The 25,198-nt window shown below is 36.6% G+C and overlaps 3 protein-coding genes across 6 annotated transcripts in view; 1 reads left to right on the top strand and 2 right to left on the bottom strand.

Annotated features, from left to right (window-relative positions):
* Positions 1-18,147, bottom strand: part of LOC127844088 (aurora kinase A-A-like) — a 38,540-nt gene extending 20,393 nt beyond the window's left edge. Inside the window, exons 1-5 of the mRNA XM_052374061.1 lie at positions 18,018-18,147; positions 14,046-14,176; positions 13,146-13,257; positions 12,852-12,931; positions 1,277-1,415 (exon numbers count right to left, since the gene is read on the bottom strand). Of these exons, the coding sequence (XP_052230021.1) occupies positions 1,277-1,415; positions 12,852-12,931; positions 13,146-13,257; positions 14,046-14,173 (459 nt within the window). The 5' untranslated portion in view covers positions 14,174-14,176; positions 18,018-18,147. The remainder of the gene's footprint in view (positions 1-1,276; positions 1,416-12,851; positions 12,932-13,145; positions 13,258-14,045; positions 14,177-18,017) is intronic.
* LOC127844087 (uncharacterized) lies at positions 904-3,758 on the top strand. Its single transcript, XM_052374060.1, has 2 exons — positions 904-1,032; positions 2,295-3,758. The coding sequence occupies exon 2, from the start codon at positions 2,537-2,539 to the stop codon at positions 3,512-3,514; it is 978 nt and encodes a 325-aa protein (XP_052230020.1). The 5' UTR covers positions 904-1,032; positions 2,295-2,536; the 3' UTR covers positions 3,515-3,758.
* A 4,208-nt stretch (positions 18,148-22,355) lies between the features above and the next one.
* LOC127844089 (uncharacterized) lies at positions 22,356-25,182 on the bottom strand. Of its 4 annotated transcripts, none has more exons than XM_052374063.1 (6): positions 25,040-25,182; positions 24,490-24,751; positions 24,075-24,177; positions 23,270-23,417; positions 22,790-22,939; positions 22,356-22,654 (listed from the first exon to the last, which is right to left on the bottom strand). In XM_052374063.1, the coding sequence occupies exons 2-6, from the start codon at positions 24,679-24,681 to the stop codon at positions 22,453-22,455; spliced, it is 795 nt and encodes a 264-aa protein (XP_052230023.1). In that variant the 5' UTR covers positions 24,682-24,751; positions 25,040-25,182; the 3' UTR covers positions 22,356-22,452. The 4 variants fall into 4 exon arrangements, with proteins under 4 accessions (XP_052230023.1, XP_052230022.1, XP_052230024.1 ...); XM_052374062.1 differs by having other exon boundaries at positions 24,931-25,086; XM_052374064.1 differs by lacking the exon at positions 25,040-25,182 and adding an exon at positions 24,876-25,033.
* Between the last annotated feature and the right edge of the window lie 16 nt (positions 25,183-25,198).

The raw sequence follows: 25,198 nt of genomic DNA on the forward strand, positions 1-25,198 counted from the left end.
CCTTGAAGGATGACCTTGACCTTTCACCACTCAAAATGTGCAGCTCCATGAGATACACATGCATGCCAAATATCAAGTTGCTATGTTCAATATTGCAAAAGTTATGAAGAAGGTTAAAGTTTTGGTTAAATTTTTTGAATTTGTTTTTTTGACCTTTGACCTTGAAGGATGACCTTGACCTTTAACCACTCAAAATGTGCAGCTCCATGAGATACACATGCATACCAAATATCAAGTTGCTATTTTCAATATTGCAAAAGCTATGACCAAGGTTAAAGTTCTGGTAAAAGTTTTGGGACACACACACGTACGAGATATCAATGAAACCAATGTTTTGATGAAATTTAATGATGATTGGGCTAAAATTGTGACTTCTAGAGTGTTCACAAGGTTTCTATAGCGCCATTTAAAGAATACTGCCCCGCCCCCTGGCCGCCATATTTTTCAACGGACCAGAGCCATTTTTAAACTCAACCAACATATCTTTATGACAAACATTTTGACACAGTTACATGAAGATTTGGCATCTAATGTGAGTTCTTAAGAGTTTACAAGGTTTTTCTTTTTTCTTGACCTAGTGACCTTGTTTTTGACCCAGCATGACCCAGTTGCGAACTCAGTCGAGGTATCAATGGGACAAATGTTCTGACCAAGTTTCATGAAGATCGGAAAATAAATGTGGCCTTTGGAGTGTTTACAAGGCAAATATTGACGCGGCACGACGGACAAAAGGCGATCACATAAGCACACCATGAGAACAGCTCAGGTGAGCTAAAAAGTTCAATTGTGAACATTTTGATGTACCGGTAATTGAATTTAATTTGAGATTTTATAATCAAAATACACTTCATTAAAATAACCTCATTTAATTGCATTTTTTTAACCATTTATTTTTCAGAATAGGTCCGTTTAGCAGCCCCGTACATATGCAAGGAAAAGGCCTGTCTTTCAACACAGCATAGCAAGATCGTGAGCAAAGTAATGGGCTGCTGTGCCTTGCTCCCTTTTGATTACCACACACTGTCTAGGCTGGTAAACACAATACAAAAATGTTTCTAAATTCTATTTTCTTTTGCAAATTACAAACTTCCAATACAAGTGTAGGCGAAGAGTGAAAATTACCTAGAGTTGTTCAATTATTACATAATGTCACCCCATTTATTCAACTTTTCATTCTCTGTGTGTCTCCTTTTGCATTAACATGAACCTCTTCGAGTTCCTTAATCTTTCCCAACAACATAACTAATCAAATTGCATGATAATATGTATGACCAACCTTGGCAGCTATTTTTTCCTCAAATCTCTTGACTCTCTGCAGTTCCTTATAGAGCTCTCCCTTTGGGGCATACTCCAGTATAAGGTACACACGTGTTTTGTCGTGGAAATAACCAAACAGCCGAAGGATGTTGTCGTGCCTATGGAATACAAGGGCAGATATGTTAAGACTTATCTTAAACTAGAATTTGTTACAATATTGACCATCAATAATCATGACGCGGCTTGTCATATTGAGCATCATGTTATAGATTAAGAATGTTCAAGTTTAGCCATTTTTTCGGCCCATTAAGGCATTTCATGATTTGGTAAAAGTACTGGTACCATACCGCTTGGGAATAATTCACCCAAACCCCCTGAAAAAGTCAATAGAGGTATTTCAGATTACGTAATCAGCCAATCGCTGAAACCGCTGGAGGCTAGGTCATTTTACCCTCGCACCGGTTGCACTTAACAAAGTACACAGAGGCTATCGATTTAACGCGTTTTTTAACCAATTCAACTGTCAAATTTGACAATAATGGTGTTAAAGTGTGGAGTTTATGGCTGCTCAAACAAAGCAGACCGAGAGGAAGGCTTACAATACTTCAGATTACCTGCTATTATTACGAATCAAGGCTCATTAGCTGAGAAACTGAGCACAGAGCGACGGCATCAATGGCTTGTAAAACTCAACCAAAACTTCGCCGATAAGAACCTGGGAAACCTCAGAATCTGTTCTGAACACTTCATAACTGGTCTGTAGTTGCATTATATGCGATTTTTTTGACATGCAACCATCACACCACATTATGACATAATGAACGAAGTATATATTTTGCTTGTGACAAATTCTATTTTTAGAAATTAACTTGTCATCTGTATATATAACAGCTAATAGTACACAAGTTAATAAATATTGATATATAAAATTCAATCTTCCCAACTACCATGATCCAAGTTGGTCTTACAAATAAAATTATTACTTGCGAGAAAGATTATTAAAGTGGAGTTAATTTTGAAATACAACTGTTCTTCAGGTAAAAAGGCAGAGCTCCATGACAAAGACAACCCAGACTGGGTACCAAGTCTGAAACTAGGAGGGCAGAAGGTGACTACACCAAATCCTGGTTTCATTTCTCCACAGCTGGGCAGGTACAACCGAATCCAGCAGAGGACCAAAAGGAAGCTAGATTTAGACACAGAAGAAGTCTACGACATACAACAATGTGATGATAGCACCACCACCCAAGGCACACAAACTGACATAGACAGTAGGTACATGGAAGGCATGCAAAGTGAACTGACTGCCCTCAGGACTGAAATTGATTATCTGAAATCAGTTTCAGTAAGCAGCAAGATCTCAGAGAAGGCTTTTCAGGGAAATGATGGGAAAGTCAACTGTTTCACAGGTCTAGCCTCCTTTGCAACACTGATGGTTCTGTTTAACTATCTGAAAGAGTTCATTCCAGTGTCCGACAGCTTGACAAAATTCCAGATCTTGATGATGACCTTACTTAGGTTTAGATTTAATTTATCTGTACTGTTTCTTGCGCATGAATTTAATATCTCACAACCAACAGTATCACGCTTGTTAAACTCTATGATAGATGTAATGTATTATCGCTTGAAGAGATGCATTAACTGGCCTGAAAGAGAGACGCTTGTAAAAACTATGCCAATACAATTCCGTAAACATTTTGGCACCAAATGCGCCGTCATTATAGACTGCTTTGAGATTTTTATTGAAAACCCGTCAAATGTGAAAGCCCGTGCTGAAACATGGTCTGCATACAAACACCACAATACTGTGAAATTCTTAATTGGAATTACACCAACAGGCAGTGTGTCTTTTCTTTCAAAATCATGGGGTGGCAGAGTAAGTGACAAATACATCACAGAACATTGTGGATTCTTAGATAAAATTCTTCCAGGCCATTTAATATTAGCAGACAGAGGATTTGATATAAAGGAAAGCGTTGGATCATTATGTGGACATGTGTATACGCCTGCTTTTACTAGAGGACAGCGACAGCTATCAGCAGCGGATATAGAGTCGACACGAAAACTAGCAAATGTTAGGATTCATGTGGAACGCATTATTGGGACAGTTAGACAGAAAAACCCCATATTAAATGGAACAGTCCCTATTTGCCTAATCATGGGTAAAGATGAAAATGGATTGACCATGATTGACAAAATAGGAGTTGTTTGTTGTTCACTGATTAATTTGAATAATCCTGTTATCTGTTCCGATTGAAATAATTTATCACCAAGATCAAATCAATCATTTGAATTAACTCGGCCAGACTATTAAGTTATTTTACCTCAAGCTTGTTCAATCATACATAACTGTAGCTCAATTGAATGAAGTAAAGGAAGAAAACAACTTGTTTATAAACAATTTTAATTTGGCTATATTTTAATTCACATACTGACAAGTTACTGTGTATCTGAGAACTATTTTACTGGCATATTTTCTGTCACACAACTCATTTTATAAGTAGGAACAACAAATAAATACACAAATATATTTATGCAATGCGTTTATTATCAATTTTATCAGAGTAATAGAATGACTTGCACAAACATTTGTTTTTAATGGCACTGATAAAACTCAACACATGGTAGCATATTCAAATGAGCCATTCTCTGGGTAAACGGGTCTTAATGCATGTGCGTAAAGTGTCGTCTCAGATTAGCCTATGCAATCTACACTGGCTAATGAGGAACAAAGAACTACACTTTCCGTCAAGACTGTAATTTTGCTAAATAAATATCGAGCCTTCCTTTAAATGAAAAATATGCTTAAAGCGAAATGTTGTCCCATATAAGCCTGTGATGACTGAACAGACTAGTCGGGGACTACACTTTATGCGCATGCAATTGGTCCTGTTTTTTCAGAGTGAGGCAAATATAATTAAATTTCTGATAAAACCTCTAAGACAAAATAAAAAAGTGGTGCAATCTATTTTGTTAACTCTCACAACTCAGAAACACTTTGAATTCACCGCTTTCTTTTAAAAGCAGGTAATTTCCTGCATTCTGGACAGTACCATTTTCCTTGGGGTTCATTCTCAATGCCCACACATCCCCAGTGGAACCATTCCATTGAACATTCAGTATTGTCACATGCGGTCATTAGCCCAAACTCCACTTGTCCGCACACACAGTACAATTTTTCATCATCATCATCATCCTTGTTTCCGCAACCTCTTTTTTTGGATTTCCCAGATGCCAAAGTATTGGTGCTGACCGGTTTAAGTATTTTCGAAGATTGGTCATTGGGCTGACCATTTTTGTAGTTTGCTGGCTTTTTATTGCATGGCAATTTTGAAAAGTACTTTCCAATTAATTCAGGCAAAACACCGCGGACGAAGAAATTCTTCGATTTTACACAAATTTCATCCCACACATCCTCATCGAATTCTATTTGCTCCAGATGAACATTTTTTTCTGACCATACAAAGAAGAAACATAAGTCATTCTGTGTCACACCTAGCTGAGCCTGAATCTGGTAGTAATATTGATGGTTTTTCTTCAGGGTCAGTTCTCCATCACGCAGTGTAAGAAAGGGGCAGGATTTTTCGGAGATAGGTTCCTCTTGTGTATGGGGTTTGAATGGACATTTTATTTCCACACATGCTGTCCCACAACAGTCACATGACCAAATGCCATCTGGCAAAGCTCCTAGGAAGGGCAGTTCTTCGCTGATGACCAGTCCACTATCTGAGATTAAGGCATTCTCATGATCAATTTGAAGCATGTCAAATAACATTTGTCTGGCTTGTTTTTCATTATCACGTCCATATGTCAAAGCTGGAATGCCCTTTGTTTTAGCACTATTTAAGTCTGGATAGCAAATTCTCTTCACTAGAGATCCAGATGGCTCACTTGCACTTGTGCATACTGCTTTCGCATTGGAAGCTGTAATGCGTCCAGCACGAAAGCGGTACCACAGGGCTGAATCCGACTGCTCTCTGGTCTCTAACTCAGCACTCTTTGCCTGTTCTGCAGAGCATTGAACTTTGACTGTCTGGCAGTGTGTCACTAATGAATCGTAGTCCTTGTCAAACCACTTGGGGTCTCTCAGTGCAGACAGATCCTGTGGGTAGTCTTTTGTAACTGTCTTTGGAATATACTGGTCAGCATAGGGCTCCACTGTTGACAGCAAAACTGGCTTGCTGTCCAATTTGCTCAGTCCTTCACAAAATTTCAAAAACTCTCCTTCGGTTGCCTCGGGGACAGTTCCTTTACTAGTCGGAGTTGGTGTCTGTGCGCCTTGGCTTACACATGCAGCATTAATTATGGAGTCCAGTTCTTTTTTGGCTGACCGTGCTGATTGAAAGTTTATTTCAGACACTTCTTTATACTCAACAGCCTTCATTGATGTAGGCAGCTTCCAGTAAGCTGGCTTTTCAGTGACAGTTTTCGAGTCTCTGATTTGGACAAATGTTGCAACTGAAAACAGCAGTGCTGCTACATGAGTACAGGCCTCGCCGAGTCCAGCCATGCAGTCACAATGTGCCCCGGCAATGGCTCCATCTGGCCGCACAATCACCCATGGGTTAAGTGGCTTTTCCCTCATTCTCTGGGAATGCATGACCTAAAAACAGAAAAATTAAACAGGTTGAATTGTTTTATCAAAAAGATGATGATATATAAAAATAAAGATACGGTAACAGCCCGCATCCCCTTGACACAGGATGAGGAGGAAGTTTTGCTGATCTATAAGTTACAAATCAAACAAGATGATTAAGTAGCCAATGATTGACATGATTTTTAATCTACTTTCTATTGAATTAAGTAAGAAATAAAATAATACATTATGAGTTGTGTAAATTATGGCAAAGTGACAATGCTGACAGAGTTGTATATGATGCAGAAACTCATTCACAAAAATAAACCCACCTTTGCTGTGACAACAACATGGTCTCCTTTCACAAGGGCCTTTTTCTCTCTCGCCCATCCTTGGCACACCTGATTTATTGCCTCCAAGGATTTCCAAGCCTTCAAATCTTCTTGAGTGTATACGCTAGGAGTGTGGATAAGGTAGAAAAAAATGTCAGGATGAGTAATGGGTGGGAAAATATCCTCTTTGTCCGACCACCCTTCCTTTTCCTCGTATGGATCTAACCCATTTATCAGCGACAATTTTTCCTCGTAGCGCTTCCTTGCCACAGAATCTAGTCCATCTTTGTATGGAACACAACTTTTAGACATCTCAACAAAAGCACACTATCAAATTTTATCACTATTTGAACAAATAACCGTCTTAATACGCTAGCGAATTCCTTTGTTCCTTTGTTGACAATCGATCGATAAGCGGTGCTGCAGTCCGAATGCCTCCAACCGGTGTTAGGGTAAAATTGTTACCTCTCATGGATATCCTCTATAGGGAAATATCACGTCATGAAATCTTCACATTGGGAATTATGGGTCTTTTTAATCACTTGGTAAAGATTGCACAAACCATTTCAAATATTCATATACATGCATTTTGGCTTGAAATGTTTCAGTGCTCATTTTACTTGTTCACCTGCAGATAATTCACTTTTGGAACTAAAGTGATGTAATTTTTTCCTTCCTTTTAAGTATTTTTCAGATGGCAATCATGAATTTTGTTGCTTTTCCTCAATTAAAAAAGTATCTTTTATGGGCCCTTATATAGAGGGAAAAAATTGATGCAGTTTAAAAATGGACATAAGTTTGATTTTCAATGCAGGATTATAAAAAATGCACATTAACAACTTTATATCATAAGAAACAATGTCTTCAAGGTTGAATGTTCAATGCTAAAGTGAAGGAGGATGTATTCTGGACAAGATTTTATCTACAAATGTCCATGGTGATTTCAGTATACCCCCATCACCTCCTGGTACTATGTAGCACTAGGAACAATCATGAGACTTATTTTTAATGCATATTAATTAGCCAATTTCTACATCTAACTTGTTGGGTTCTAGTCCTTTCTAATGAACATCAGGCCATCCTTAAAAAATTGTTTGTTTGGCATAACCCGACCCACGTAAATTTGGGTGGGTAGGTAGGTAGGGATTTTTTTTAGCATTTTTTTTTCTGAAATTGAACTCAGACATATACCAAACTAAAAGGTAATTATCAAATAAAGCTCCAAGTCTTCTGCCTCATGAAAGGAAATTGGTAAATATTTTTCTGCACCTTCCGTATCACCTCACGTGTATTCCAGGGCCCTCACACTACTTTGGGGGAAGGGGTCCGCAGCCCATAGGAGGGGGAATTTTCGCGGCGTTTCCCTTTTTGGGGGATTTTTTTACTTACTCTCCTATTATTTCATTTGTACATGTTTGCACTATATTCATTGCATTTTTCATAATTTAGTATGTTTGAAAAGATTAAATTTAAATAGAATTGAGATATAATAATCATGAGACACATCTTTCTAAAAAAAAAAAATTTTTATTTTTTTTTTAGGGGAAATTTCCCCCCCTTGTATACTTTTCAGGTAAGGGACTGCCACCGAAATTCGACGGCAGATTTGATAGATTGAGGGCCCTGTATTCATAAGTCTATATTTTTTTATAAAGAACATCGAAAATATAATATAATCAACAAAAACAAAAAATACTTTATCCGAAAACGAGAGTCCGAAAAGTGTACGCATTTTGCACATGAAATTAATATACTATTTGGTTGACATATTACTTTACTATAGCATAGTTTGTGAGTAAAAAGCAACAAAGTAATCATTACATTTTAATTTCAATCAAGAACAGAAAGGTGTAACATCTTTGACATGTAACTAATTATTTAATTATCATCCTTTAATTAAGATCGATAGACGGTAGAAAGTTGTAAAGTGATCAGCTTAAAAATAATTTATATAGTGTTACGCTTATTTTCATTTGCTTATTTTTTATACAACTTTTGCCATCGGCCATTATATTGCAGGCAGACGACAATTTCAACTGTGTATTCCATTAACAGCGCATGAATTACCCAATATTACCCCATAGCGAACTCAATGTGGATTGGCCAGCTTCTATATGCGCTTCAAAACGTTCATGGAAACAAAGAGAAACAAGAGCACCGCCTTGCGGGTGCACACCGCTCATCTATTTTCTTTTTAAAGGTGAAGGGACTCTCATTTTCAATCACAAAGGAGGGAGGGGTGGAGTGAAGAGGGGTGTATAGTGTGGGGGTGTGGACATTTATTACATTATGTTCCAAAAATGTGAAAGAAATGCAAAAAAAAATAATAAAATTGGGGGGGGGGGGGATTCTTTGATGTGATGGTTGGACGGTATTTCAAACATAAAATAATAAAAATAAATATTTGTGTTTTTAACCGTTTCAAAAAAAATAAAATTGGGGGGGGGTGAGGTGGGGGGGGGTATAGTGTGAGGGTGTGGTGGTCATTTGTGAGATGATCTTATAAAAAAAAAAAAAAAAGAAATAGGGGGGGAGGGGGATTCGGAGGGGGGGGTGGGGGGAAAGGGGGGGGGCACGGGGGATTGTTTGGGTGAAGTCTATTGTGGTATGTCAGGTAAGAGTAGTTTTGTCAAAGTATCAATCAAATCTTATCATAAATAAAGAAGTTATGGCAATTTTAGCAAAATTAAATATTTTGACCTTGAGAGTCAAGGTCAGTCAAAGGTCAAGGTAAAATTCAACTTGCCAGGTACAGTAACCTCATGATAGCATGAAAGTATTCGAAGTTTGAAAGCAATAGCCTTGATACTTAAGAAGTAAAGTGGATCGAAACACAAAATTTAACCATATATTCAAAGTTACTAAGTCAAAAAAGGGCCATAATTCCATAAAAATGACATCCAGAGTTATGCAACTTGTCCTTTTACTGTACCCTTATGATAGTTTGCGAGTGTTCCAAGTATGAAAGCAATATCTATGCAGTGCTCCAGCCAGCTTTTCAAAATAGAGGGGAGCTTCCCCAAAAAGGGCACATTTCACGCGTAGTTTTGGAAAATAGGGCATTTGGTAATAAATATACTTAAGTATATACTTGGGTTATACTTTATACTCATGAATTGTAAACATTTGTGCATTTGATGATTTCACCAATTGTATGCTGTTCCTCATTTTGTGTAATGAAATTATAATAAATATATTACTTTTTACATTGGCGCTAAGGAAAACAACTTAGTAGCCAATTTCATAAGCAACTTAATTGGCCTTGGGCTAGCATCTGACTACACATATTAGAGAAACGAAGAAAACATGAAATAAATTCAGGGGGTTTCACTGGGTCAAAAAAACGTTGTGACTGTCAACTCTTAAATTCATTGCTTTAAATAACTTTGAGCCAATGTTTGTCCACAATAATAATATCAATTAAAACAAAAATCTATATTGACAAATTTAAAGTCTAAACAATGATCAATGTCACCATAAAGTAGCATCCAGTCTGGAGATTAAAATGAAACATTGTTATTTTTAAAAATATTATATATTTATTTTACAATACATTATTTCACCTAATGTCAACAACGTTGACAGTTTTGTTAGGTCGCGAAAATATATAATATCAAAATTACATTTTACTTGCAGAGTGATAAATCCTCCTTCCAAACAAGCTCTTTATTTGTTGAAATAACAACTGTCTGTCCCTATTCATGTTAAAATTCATCATGATTGAGGACAGACAGTGTTTTAAAGTTCAGAAATAAAATCCAAACACTAATATGTTTTTCCATGCCGTAATTTCGGACTAAAAATTAACCTAATATTCGCATTAAAAAAAGATGATTAATTTTCAAATTTTAATATGTATTTTGAATTAAAATTCACTATTTTTGGAAAAAAAATCATAGCCAAAGAATTCAGAAGTTAAAAAAATCAAAAGTGCTGAGTTTGATTTCATTAGAGTGTGATTGTGCCTACCCAAGTGTGACCCCAGAGATAATCTCTCACAGCATGTTACTATCGTCTGTAACAAAAGGCTAATTAGTGATCTGATAACAAACCATGCCCTTGGGGCTTGTTTGTTCACAATGTGTTGACTTAATATGCCCTAGGCAGTCATGTACTGGTAAGGTGTTATCTGTGTATTCATGTCGATGTTTCTGGCGATTTATACAGCATGAAAACAGGAATTTAAGAGACCAAAAGGGCATTTGACAGAAAAATAGAGGGGCGCTTTTTAAGAGGGCAAATTTTAGAGGGGCGCAGCGCCCCTCTATTTATTGCTAGCTGGAGCACTGCTATGATAAGTTAGGGGTAAAGTGGACCAAAACACAAACTTAACCAAATTTTCTATTTTCTAAGTATAAAGGGCCCATAATTCCGTCCAAATGCCAGTCAGAGTTACATAACTTTGCCTGCACAGTCGCCTAATGATAGTTAATAAGTGTTGCAAGTATGAAAGCAATAGCTTTGATACTGTAGGAATAAAGTGGACCTAAACACAAAACTTAACCAAATTTTCAATTTTCTAAGTATAAAAAGGGCACATAATTCTGTCAAAATGCCAGTCAGAGTTACATTACTTTGCCTGCACAGTCCCCTTATGATAGTTAGTAAGTGTTGCAAGTATGAAAGCAATAGCTTTGATACTTAAGGAATAAAATGGACCTAAACACAAAACTTAACCAAAATTTTCAATTTTCTAAGTATAAAAAGGGATCATAATTCTGTCAAAATGCATGCCAGAGTTATCTAACTTTGCCTGCCCAGTTCCCTCATGATAGTAAGTAAGTGTACCAAGTTTGAATGCAATAGCATTGATACTTTCTGAAAAAAGTGGACCTAAACGCAAAACTTAACCAAAATTTTCAATTTTCTAAGTATAAAAAGGGCACATAATTCTGTCAAAATGCCAGTCAGAGTTACATTACTTTGCCTGCACAGTCCCCTTATGATAGTTAGTAAGTGTTGCAAGTATGAAAGCAATAGCTTTGATACTTAAGGAATAAAATGGACCTAAACACAAAACTTAAAAAAAAAATTCAATTTTCTAAGTATAAAAAGGGCACATAATTCTGTCAAAATGCACGCCAGAGTTATCTAACTTTGCCTGCCCAGTCCCCTCATGATAGTAAGTAAGTGTACCAAGTTTGAATGCAATAGCATTGATACTTTCTGAAAAAAGTGGACCTAAACGCAAAACTTAACCAAAATATTCAATTTTCTAAGTATAAAAAGGGCACATAATTCAGTCAAAATGCACGCCAGAGTTATCTAACTTTCCCTGCGCAGTCCCCTCATGAAAGTAAGTAAGTGTACCAAGTTTGAATGCAATAGCATTGATACTTTCTGAGAAAAGTGGACCTAAACGCAAAACTTAACCGGACGCTGACGCCAAGGTGATGACAATAGCTCATAATTTTTTTTCAAAAAATAGATGAGCTAAAAATAGTTAAAAAAATAACAATCTGGATTAAAATGGCGGATGTTTTCAATGAAATTTAACGAGATTTTAGCATATTCGCAAATTATATTTTTCTCTGGAGCCAAATTCGCTATATTTTTGCAAATAGCAAACGACAGCGCGAGCCCTGTAAAAGTGAGCATTTATTCCAATAATAACATGTTCGCAATGCTCGTGTTGCCATTTGAGCCATCTGCACCATTTGCAAAAATATTGAGAATTTGGCTCAAGAAAAATCTAAATTGCGAAAAATAAAAAATCTAGTAAAATTTCGTTGAAAACATCTGCCATTTTAATCCGGACTGGTTTTCTATATTTGTCTCTTTGTTTCAATGAAAGTGTTCGCAATTTGAACAATTAACAAAACCCGGTCTGTACCCGATTAGACATCGCTTGACCTGACATTATTTTTATTGAAGTGCACATGGTAGCTGGCCAATCAAAATTGAGCTCGCTTTCACATGACATGACGTGGTCGAATGAAACATGAGAAAGGGTGGAGCTATCGGATAATATTGGGTCATTTATGCGCAGATGTTGTATAATTTGAATACACATTTAATATCGCAGTCTGCCTTCAAAATAGCGGCCGGTCGCTAGAGATAAACAAATAAAACAAAAACGTGACAATACCCGTCAATAAATATTTCTAAGCTGACCACTTCATCTTTCTTCCGAATATTTACCCATCTGAATTAAAGGTGATAATTAAATAATTAGTTATATGGCGATAATATTACACATCTCTGCCAATTGCCGAATTAAATTGAACGGTGATAATTAATAAATTTGTTTTTTTACTCCCAAACTATCCTGAATGACAGCAGCGTATTTTAATTAAAGGGATACGAGAAAAACAGGAGCGGTTTAGTCGTATTTAAAGTCTAATTAATCTCAAATGCATATGTCAAATAAATAGGCGACTCAATAAATACCGGTACGCGTTTTGTTTATTGCTATTCTAGATATCCTTGAAAGAGCATTCAATTAAATGACGCAAATAATCGGAAAGGATAAAAAGCGGAAAAATTTAGCGGAAAGAATTTTCAGCGAGCAAAAAAATTTTTTTTTGGAAAGTGACCAAAAAAAAATCAGTCGGCCCGATTTTAGTGGGTCGGTCAGGTTATGCCGAAACAAAAGAATTTTTAAAGGTGGCCTCATTATTCATAAACATGAGCAACCAGTTTGACTATGTGAATTGCAGTTTAAGACACTAGTTTTAATCTCTTACCTCAAATGTGACTGTATTTCTATTTCTCTTCTAAGTTGATGTTCCACACCTGACTTTTGAAGTTGTGATTTAAATAAGACCTGAAATAAACAGAATGGGGCTTGAGCAATAATTATTTTGATCATTGTGAGAGATTCTAGCGATTGACAATGTGTTTGCATTACAGTACAGTCCATTTGTATTCAGTGGCAGTTAAAACATTTACTATTTGAAATCTTTTCTATGCATGGAAATTATTCCTTTAAAAAAAGCTGAGAAGGAGTAAGTATAAACAATGTTGGCTATCTTTCATACCTTTAATGCTACTACATATTTGCTGCTCTTCTCTCTCGCCAAATATACATTCCCAAATTTGCCTTTGCCCAGCGGCTTTCCAATCTCAAAGTCTTCCAGACACCATCGCTTTCTACAACAACAAGATATGTGTTTGTCAGAAACACTATGTCCCCTTCTGCGCCACTTTGAAGCTATATATTTGACCTTTGACCTTGAAGGATGATCTTGACCTTTCACCGCTCAAAATGTGCAGCTCCATGAGATACACATGCATGCCAAATATCTTCAATATTGAAAAAGTTCTAGCAAAATGTTAAAGTTGGGGCAAACAAACACACCAACAGACAGGACAAAAACAATATGTCCCCCACTATAATGGGTGGGGGACATAAAAATATAAATTTTGACAATCTCCATATACATAACACTAAAACATAAAACACTAAATAATGCTACTTTTTGCATAGTGACTGTCAGATCACTATGAATTCTCATGATCCCAAGATGAGTGGCAATTCGGTCGCAATTTCAATAACCTGTGTACACATTTGATGTTGGTGGACCCAGTAGACCCTTTAATACAATACAAAATCAGAGTATATCCTGGGCACCCGTATTACCGGTGACGTAAGCATGCATTTGTAAATAAAAAATATTAAATTAATAACATTTGTAAGCCTGTCTTAATATCAACATGTACATGTACTTATATTACTGATAATATGAATATATGAAAAAAATAGCAACAACACGCTCTTTTTGCATTAATAAAAACATAGAAAAAAGCAGAAAAAAACAACAATAAACTACTGAAATTTTTTACAATGTATAACATTGTAATCAAACTTATTGACAGGCAGAATTACCAACTGACTGACTTTGTTTGTGGGGTTATAATCACTATTACAAGAACATTACTTTTCTTTCTGTCCCCCTTGAAGGTCTCCCCCTGGGGCACCTGCAGCCCCTCCCTCTGTAAGGTTCTCATCTTTAATCGTCTGTAACACTCGTTCATCTTTGATTTGCTCTAACACTCTCGGATCCATTACCTAAATTGTAACAAATACAATGTACATAATTCAATGAAATGAATAAGAAAGGCGAACATTTTTAAAAGGGCCTACGTTTTGCAGGGCTCACAATGACATTTACCAATTTAGCACTTTGAAAAGATGTTCAGATGTTCTGGGACATTGAGTTCAATTTTCCAGGACTTGTGCCAATTTTCTGGGACATGTATACATATAGCGATATTTAAAAACATATATGCATTTTTGGTACGCATTTTATTTCACATCGTAAATTGCTTAGTTCGAAAGCCTATCCAAAATACACTAGATTTATTAACGTCAAATTAAACATTACTACTTCCATTACTAGATACAAGCCACGTGTTTTTCGAGTTAGAAAAGAGCACCAAACTGCTTTTGTGTGTACACATGTCACATCATCTGCAGGAAACGTGTGACCGAATCAGCTGGACCAGGGATTTCAATAGATTTTAAAAACCAGGAGTCAATGACCCCTGGACTGAAATTTTGAGGAGTCAAATTGAAAAATGCTGGGGTCAATTTTGAAGCGCGTTAATTGTGTTTTTGTCTGTATTATTCAATTTTTTAGATAAAAATATGCTCTAAGAGTAACATAATAACTTAAAAAGTTATATAGCTTTATTTAATAACAATACCATGATAAAAAACACAACATATTTTAATGAATTGGTACATTAAAATCTACTTCCTTTTAAAACATTTAAGTCTTTTAACACATTTAAGTAATTCAAGATATGTACCGGTAGCACCTTTTCATCACATATTTATCGTCATTATATTATCATCATCCTTATGATAGCTTTTCTAACAAAACACAATCAAAATGCATGGAACATCTAGTATATCTATTACTGTTTATCCGAATACTACACATGTCCGAAATATGTTAGTATAAAAAATGAACTGTGATTCCAGTTTATATAAGATGGGTGTTACTCGTAATTATCGGTGGATTAACAAACTGACAAAACTTACTAGTGGATCTACGTAATTAATAGACCTTTGATCAATTTTGTTTTTTCTTTAATTACTTTTGCCGACTTACTTTAACTGTGCCGTCTGCAAGTTTGCAAAAAAACCTGCAATTATCGGATGGTCAATCAATAATCACGTAATCTCTGCTGCTAATTACCCAGTTAGTGCGCACGCACTATTTAGAAGGTGACATGTGTATTTGAGGAGATGAGATAAGATAAACAACGCCCGGGGTATTCCCTCGATTATAGACCGAGTTTCAAATACTGAAACATTCATTTCAATTAGGAGCACAGTGGGATTTATTACCATGGAACTCAAGATGTTAACTCACTAACGCACGGGTCAAATTTTTTATGCGTCAAAATGACGCATGGCAGAAAAAAGGGTTGCGTCAAAAACGAGTCATTTTTAATTTCTCGCGTCAAAACGCAGGATTCTGCGTCAATTGAAATCCCTGTGGACGTTTTTATATGGCGAATGCAATTCAAATTCACTTATTATTTGTATTGTTATAGTTACTGGGGCTTATAAACAAGAGTAGACAGAAATAAACCTAGTTAGGATGACGATTTTATATGCTAAATTTTTTTACTCAACTTCTTTGTCGGTTAAACATGCAAACATAACCTGCTTTTAATTTTGTACTCAACGATGTTGGACTTCAGATGTGTGAACAACTCCTTGCCCTTACGCAGTGGGAAATCATAACATAGTATATAAAAGCTAATTAAAAACCACATTAAACAATACCGCCTTTTCGGTTTTACTGCGAATGAGAGAATAGTTCTGGCTACCATAACTTTAAATGTCGCTTTTTAAGATTTTTGACTGGCGCGACTTTATAGTTATGGACCAACCCCATTAGGAAAGTCAGCCAGAAATTCCTGAAAAGTTGACAGTTAACAAAGACCTGTCCAAAACAGCTTTTAAATGCAGTTATTGGCCCAAATCAACCACTTGATTGGAAAGATTGACATTTTTCACACTTAACTGATATATTCTTTCACAAACTACTATCTTAAACATTTAAAATTTATCTTTTCTGCTCTTACATATCGAGAAAAACAGCGATGTGACAGACTTTCTTGAAATGCGAATCTCCCGAGACTTCACGGTCATATGACGTTATTTGTATTTATAGTAACATATCATGTGCTCAAGTATTTTCAAATTCAGAATGACATTTCCCGGTATTTTCGATTATTCTGGGTTGTTTTGTAAACAAATTGTAACATATTTTCATCTATTGTAAGATGCATTTGAACCTTTAAATATTCCCCGATGCAGTAATTTATATTCATTCACCAATATATGTAGAAATGTATCCAAGAAAATGAGCTTTCTTTGATTTATAGCGCGACATAAATATGTTACGACTCTGGTTGACTTTCGATACGGGGATGGCTTCAGCGTACATGTCTGTCAATACTATATAAACTGTACGCTGAAGTTTCTTTAGCTAACGTGAGACAATATGATAACAGGACCCTAGCTAAAGAAACTTCAGCGTACAGTTTATATAGTATTGACAGACCTGTACGCTGAAGCTAACCCCGTATCGAAAGTCAACCAGAGTCGTAACATATTTATGTCACGCTATAAATCAAAGAAAGCTAATTTTCTTGGATACATTTCTACATATATTGGTGAATGAATATAAATTACTGCATCGAGGAATATTTTAAGGTTCAAATGTTTCAAATGCATCTTACAATAGATGAAAATAACTCTCATCAGTCTGAAATTCACAATTTTGACGCCATTGTCGCTTTGTCACGTGACGAGTTTTCATTTGGATACTTTCGGATAAACCTTGACATTTTATGCTGAAATTGTAAACATTACTTTCGTTTTCTGAAATCTATTATTTGTGATTAACAACTTACGTCTGGTGGATTATAATACTGATTTCATTGTGAATCAGGTAGTTTTATATAATATTTACTTGGACTTTGTATTGACACTACAATTTGTTTACAAAATAAGCCAGAATAATTAAAATACCGGAAAATGTCATTCTAAATTTGAAAACACTTGAGCACATGGTTTGTTACTAAAAATAGAAATAACGTCATATGACCGTGAAATCTCGGGAGATTCGCATTTCAAGAAAGTCTGTCACATCGCTGTTTTTCTCGATATGTAAGAGCAGAATAGATACATTTTAAATGTTTAAGATAGTATTTTGTGAAAGAATATATCAGTTAAATGTGAAAAATGTCAATCTTTTCAATCAAGTGGTTGATTTGGGCCAACAACTGCATTTAAAAGCTGTTTTGGACCGGTCTTTGTTAACTGTCAACTTTTCGGGAATTTCTGGTTGACTTTCCTAATGGGTTTGGTCCATAACTATAAAGTCGCGCCAGTCAAAAATCATAAAAAGCGACATTTAAAGTTATGGAAGCCAGAACTAACAGGACCCCTGTTAATTGATCGATTTTGACACTTAGTGTAGTCACCTATTTGGGTAGGCATGGGCACGCTGCGGATTAGTAGGAACACAGATTTGAGGTGCAGTTAAGACTAAGATAAGGTTCATGCATATATGGATTTTGTAAAATACGGGACATTTGACAGATTTCCGTGACTGCGGGATACGTTCTTCATTTCCGGGACAATCCGGGCGGTATGGCGTGTATGTCACTCTTCTTGAAGAACAACAGCTTTTGGAAAATGCACTCGTTCTTTCAAGATTTAAAGAGAAAAATGTTTGTCCTCTGATCCTACTAACCATATCGAAATATGAATTGACATGTTTACAACTGAATGTCATGTATTTCACTGATAATTGGGTGAATAACTGGTACGCTTTGTCTTAAAACATTGTGTCATCTGTCTTGGGTTCGAATCAGATACTTACTTGGTCGTTTAACTCTTTATAATCAACTCAAACTAAAATTAAATTGGATTCAAAATAAAGATGTTTATTCGGTCTTTCAAATTTGCAACGACAATTTCAATTGGTAGAATTGAGTATCGTAACATATTTTTTGATTGGATGATTATTTATAGGTAAAACACCACTATGATATTCAGCTTTTAGGGGCTAGATACTACTTATCAAATCAAATTAAAACGAGACTGTCACTTAATATAAATTGTTATAATGCGCTGTCCTTTTAAGGTTTAGTTTCTGATTCTATGTCAATCAATTTGATGTACTTAACATGCTCGATAACAGCATTCTAAATCACGGAAAGCAAATGTCAATTGGACCAGATCAACTTCTTTGCAATCTAATGATAATACCGGGGTAATACTTATCGCAGGCATACAATAAAACATCGCTTAATTAATAAGTAAATAGCATACTTAAAAAATTTCGATTTAGCAATTTATTTTTTATATATATATATTTCTTTACTTATTATTTTTATGATTTATTTATCGCATTGAATAATTGTTTTATCAGACAGTTTTAATTATTTCTCTAGCTCGAAGTCGCAACGGTTTGCTTTTCTTATTCCTTCTGCTTCTTCACAATAGAAGCTACACTAAGAGTAAGGTGGCAAGGATGAAAAGAGTGTCATATGTAAAGCCTCCACCCGTCTATATAGCTTATCCTGCATACACACGGGTTCCGGTCGAACATGTTCCTTTAGGGGGTTAAGGTCTCTGCATTCCTTGAGGAGATTTTCAGCAGTTACAGCGCTTTGGAGACGGCAAGAGGTGGTTTGGTCTGCTGTGCCCTGTGCGTAGTCGGAAGATGATAACCTTTTTCTAATCTAGACAATTAACAACTAGAAAAAATACGTCACGACGAACAGTTATGTACAAAGGATGGATTGGTTTAAACATAAGGATGGATTGAACACTACCAATGACTTTAAATCTGCTACCTGATTGGAACAATTAAAAAAAAAACTTTTTTAAATTCATCGAAATGAAGATATTATAAGATAGAACTGCCTGAGTTAATAACACTGTTGACACTATTCCAAATTTCCGGGCGTCATGCACTTTTAATTGCAAAGCGTTTTGAGTTAATTTCAAAAGCTGTTCATTTTTTTCTAACTCCTCGCATATTTTAGTGAAACGACGAAGTGAGCCAAACTAATCTTAATCGTGTCCACTTTCGAAGCCCAGTAATGATCCGTGTTATATCCCTCTACAGGCTCTTTTTTGATCATTTTTAAATATTTACAACATATTTTCTTATTATTTTATAGGCAAACTAATATCATGATTCTAAAAATAGTTGAAGCAATAGAAATATTGACAAGAATGGATAGGAGGCAGAAGAGCGGCACGACGAGAAACCCCTGATTACCTGATCCTTTTAACGCCCCGACTAAAAGATCACATTCTGCTACCACCGCGGCATTTAACCACCACCCAAACCCGGCCATGTGCAAAGATGATCTGAACAGCTATATCACTAAACGTTACGGCAACAGTTAAGAGGAAGTTGCCACCGACCAGTTTTTCTAACTTTCTCTGGCAGCACAATCTCCAGATCTATCATCCACCTTGCAGCACAACCTCCAGATCTCTACCTTCATCTGGCAGCACAAACTCCAGATCTCTCATTCATCCCTAAGATGACTCTACAGGAAAACCACATATGGTGCTTTAGCATACGTAGAAACGAAAACGCACACACTTATCAATAAAATGAAGAAACATCAACAACACAGTGCGAGTCTTCAACACAAATAAGGCCTCAAATAAACAAAACCTTAAGGAGTCGGAAATAACAACTCCCCATACATGACAAAAGAATTGCAGAATGCACACGACACCTTGACACAAGTCAGAGCGGAGGCGAGGACCAACCCAATTCATAAGAACAATACCAATCGTCAAGAAATCCCAATCAAGCTCGAAAGTACATGAAAGAGATGCGGAGAAAAGACATCGAAACAGAACATGAACAGAACACAACAGGGCCACTACCGATACGTGACGACTAACTAAAACCTTAAACGACGAGAACGACACGAATCGCAAAATCATCATGAACATGATTGAAAGCGCGGTTGCAAATGATTTGGCATAAGCATGCGCAAAGGGGAGCAACACCACAGTACCAAGGACACTAGAGACCGAGTGCGGTAGAAAGGAAGAGAAAATATGACAAAAAAAAACAACAACGCACAAAAGACATGAAAAAGAAACTATACTATAGGCAATGAATAAGGACATCAAACTACTGAAGAAAAGAAAAGTCCTAGGCCCTGATAACATCAACAACGAATCATTCAAACAACTTCCAGAAGCAAATGGACATCTTCAAATTCGCTGATTGCAGGGCCAGGTACCCCAGTCCTTGAAGTAGTCCAGGATGATTCACCAATATTCCTGCATCTAGTAGACCATAGAGAAAATTGTCAAAAAAAACCCATCCAATAGAACATAGAGACAGAAAGCATCTTAGTAACGGAGCATGGTTTCAGAAAATGCAGGAGAACGGAGGACCAGACAACATACCTTGAATAGGTTATGCAAGACGCATTTCAGGCCCCGCCAGTGAGCAGTTCATAGACTTAAAAAAGGTCATCGACAAAGTGTTGAAGGGCGGACTTCTAGCGAAAATTCTCCGCAGTGTGTTCAGTGCAACATAAACAAGTAGACTAAATCGTATCTACACAACCGATAAGCCCGTGTGTAAGAAAACGGTCGTTGCGGACAAACATGCTGCTTCGACAAGTGGTCCCAACGGGGGATTTCTCCAACTCTGATTATTTTCATCAACTTAATCATACAAGAACTGTCTTAAGGATAACGAGACGGTGAACTGAGTGAGACCTCACATAAAATATGGCTCCTTCTTCTGTATTACTACTCGCGTAGGACGGCTGCCTAGTCATTTCCAGCAGAAAAACTCTACGTCACTTCTATATATTATAATTTATGTATTGCACAAATATTTTGCGAGCAATACACCAAATGCCTACTACTACTAAAGCACAATTAAAAATGCAATTCTATTTATGAAAGACATTGACTTTGTTGGATTTATGGGAAGCCGAAATAGAGAAAGGATTGCATCGTGCGTTTAATCTTGATGTATTAATTGTACATATGTATTTAATTTTTAGCGAGTGCAATTAGGGGCGAACCAACTTACAACGAAACGTCGTCGATTCATCTTTTTTTATTTTATGTTCAATATATCATATTATTCCAAGTATTTAACTTTATTTCCTGTCAAATATTTGACTTTTCCAGATGAATATTCTTTTTATTGGTTTGGCACAGACCGCATTTTCTCGTCATTTCAACTCATTTGTTATTATATGGTTAACTACAGAAATGTTGTTGAATCAACGAAGGGAGCAATTTGACATCACATAAGCTAAAATTGCTCCCTTCGTTGTACTACGGTAAAATCATTATGGTATTTAATATCTTACAGTAAACAAACTATTTACATGACGTATTTTAACCACGAATAAGTGAAATACCACATAGCAAGTTGACGTTTATAATGGCTATTAGAATATGTTTAACTACAGAAATGCTGTTTAGAATAGAATATGTGAATATTTGTTATCTTATTTACTTCCGTACATGATTAGATGGGCAAAAATTCTCATGCGTTTATACATGCATGTATATACGTCGAAATTAATTTGTATGGGTCATTTTCTTCTTTCTTGTGAACGTTAATGTTGGTCATATTCAGTTATAGGCTCGGACTTAATGCGTAGACAAACTGACAAATGATAAAATAGTTCATGATTAATATGTGATATTGCAAATCAGAAATATAAACTCTGTCGCATTTTTAAACATACAGATGGTAAAGCATGCCATGCCTACGTAACGTGTAACATATTTCTTAAACGAAAAATGTAGACATCAGAAAATGGGCTTTTTTTCTTAAACATTCATCACATACAAATGCAAAAAATATACAATTTAATTTTTAAAACTATAGCGAACGATACTGATGCACATGTAAACAAGCGTATATCGGCTCTTAAAACATAATCATTCATATACATGTACATGAAAATACCATGACCAAATTTAAATACCATCTACATGTGCTTCGATTAAACAATGACAATCGTCTATATGGTTAAAACGAAACAGTTGACAAATTGAATTATTTGATATTTGAGATTCCTTCCCAATGTTGGAGATAATCTGTAAAAATCATGTTATTTTGTCTCATACACACGCACATGCACGCACGCATACATACATGACGAAAATCCGAATAAGGAAAGTAATATCAAGTAAGAAGGAGTTTAATTTCAATATATTGATTTATTATAAAGGAACACTTTTAAAGCATTTTTATATAAATAAATGCAACAATTAACGATTATTTTAACGGACTATTTCTACAACGTCCAGTTGTTCTGTTCTATGCATATGATCGCTACAACCGGTGCCATAACGAGGCATCCCATCAGCCCCTCGCCGTTAATTTTCCACTGCTCGCCGGTATAATGACCAGGGGTGTTGGTGTAAATGCTGCCTAGCACGGTGGGATTGTAAACGTTCCAGAACCAATGCATCACACTGGCAGGCCACATTGAATACCTGCCGATGAAAGGAAGATAGATTCAGATCTATATTCATAAATTACAGAGAGTACTTTTGTTTGTTTCTTGAGATTATTTCATCCTATCACACGATACAACATGATTACATCAGTGTCACTACTGAATTACAAACCCCGACTTAATGGCGACCCAGCCATGTGTGAACGCAGCGAATACACACGAGACACATTGCACGATGGCGGTGGTGCGAGGGCGCTGTGGCTTCGTGAGCGACATCAACAGAACCATGACGGGAACGTGGAACAAACCCCAGAACACACCACTGCAACGAGGTATGTGCATTTTGTTTTGTTTTTTATAGAAAATTATAAGGAATGTTGAAGTGATTCCAAAGTACTGAGGTATGGATGCGACGTGTGTATTGTTATACCCCTGCGATAAGTGGGTATATTGAAGTCATTCTCGGTTAGGGTCGATCAGTCCGCACAAAATGATATAAACATGTACATGCTGATCTGGAGCACCGGTGGCCGCATATAACCTAATACTCATTTTCGCATGACGCCGCTCAAATTTTATTTAAACATTAAGTCTGGTCATGAGCTATCATAACTTACACAATAAACACTGAATATAATTGTACTCAGTTTACCATATCAGTATAGCCTGGTTGGTAGAGTAGCGCTGCACGAGGCAAGGCAGCAGGAAGCAGCGCCAGCCCACCTCCTCCCCCGCCGCGCGCATGAACCCACTGACGTAGTTCCGGTTATGACCGTGGATGGCGGATGCGCGCATTTCAACTGGAGATAAAAAAATAACACAATAATCAAGTAGCTCCGCAGGGTCCAAACTTGAATTATTGCCTATAGGATCAATCGTGTGCAGGAAACTGCATGTAAAGATCTCCACATGTACTCGCCTTCAACATCTCAAGCCTTTCGTTCTTATGTATCTGTTTCCAATTCCAGATATGAAGCTTATAAAAGAAGTTTCCCAAAATACCAACAAAACGCGATAAAACGATTTATACTGTTATTTGTTTCAATGCCCGGATTTCCATACACGGCACAACCTGTGCAATACTTACCTTGCTTATGAGTATTATTTCGCTTGTGCATGGTGCGTCCTATAATTTGTGACTAATTACAATAGTTAATTTGAACAAATATGCGCCTCGCTCTGGGAAAACAAGGCCGAATGCATGTGCGAAAATTGTCGTCCCAGATTAGCCTGCGCAGTTCACACAATTAATCAGGGACGACACTTTCCGCCAAGACTAGATTTTCGTTTACAAGAAACCTTCTTAAAACGACTAGTTATATTAAAGCGGACAGTGTCGTTCCTATTTGCATATGCGGACTGCACGTGTTAATCTGGGACGACAATTTACGCACAGCCATTACGCCCCGTTTTCACAGAGCGAGACTAAAATGTTCATGTCACTATAAGGACCGTACCTTTCTGTGCCCATCCGATGTGGCTGGATACTTTCACACACATCTGCACGAGTGCTACGACCATTACCATGGAAACAATGCTGTACACGATACTTGACACGGGCTGAAAAAAATAAATGAAGAGGTTTTTTTTCAGAATGGTGAAAGAACTTGGCATATTTTTTGTTTATTTGAAAAAAAGGAGATGTTTCTGATATCGAAATCATTATATGTGGAACAATTAACGATGAATCATCGAACGCGCATCTGTCACTATTCTTAAACTGGCCTTTTATGAGTAGTTATGAAATCGAGTGTAAATCATTAGTGTAAAGCTCGTCGCAGACAATCTAACTTATTTCGCAAAAAATGTCATATTATGCAAACTTATATGATTTCACCATCCGTTGTGAGTAGAAGCGTACGTTACACATACCTGGTCCAAACCGGAAGTCATCCAGACGAACTCCCGTAGCGTCCCCTTGAAGAACGACCACACAAGGGCAGTTGCCCCGGGCAGGAACATGGCGTACGCTAAGAACTCGAACGGCCGTTCGCGCAACACGTACACCCATATGGCGGTAGTAATTATCACGAAACCGCCAAACAGAAAACATTCCGTAGCCATGGTGATTTTTGCTTGTACTTGAACGTATTGATCGATGGAAGCCGTTTACAGCAATCGCATCACCGTATATCTAAAATAAAAATAAAATGATTGCGAGTGTATTTTTTTTAACGCGTGTTTGATTATGTTCGACGGTTGACACGCTTTGTCATATCTGGATAATTATAAGTTTATCCTTCTACGTTTACTATTACCGGTTTCACTCGCGATTTTACAAGTGTATTTACATCCTGAACTTCAGTCACATACACTGCATTTGCAAGGGCTGGTCCTTCAACTGTCAATTTAACGGATCGCATTGAATCTATCAGAAACTTTACTTGATCGAACGATCTAAAACGACTTATGTACATATCACCTTTCAAACGTTGTTGACAAAATCTAGAACAAAAAGCAAAGTTGAATTAGTATTCTTATCAGCCAGAGCACGTATCAGCTAATACTGGAGTGAGGTTGATAGCCGGGCTCTAGGCGATACGTTAGGTCACAAACCAATAAATTATCATATTTTAGCAGA

This window comes from Dreissena polymorpha, chromosome 9 (assembly GCF_020536995.1).
Source record: "Dreissena polymorpha isolate Duluth1 chromosome 9, UMN_Dpol_1.0, whole genome shotgun sequence".
In the NCBI taxonomy this organism is placed as follows: Eukaryota; Metazoa; Mollusca; class Bivalvia; order Myida; family Dreissenidae; genus Dreissena; species Dreissena polymorpha.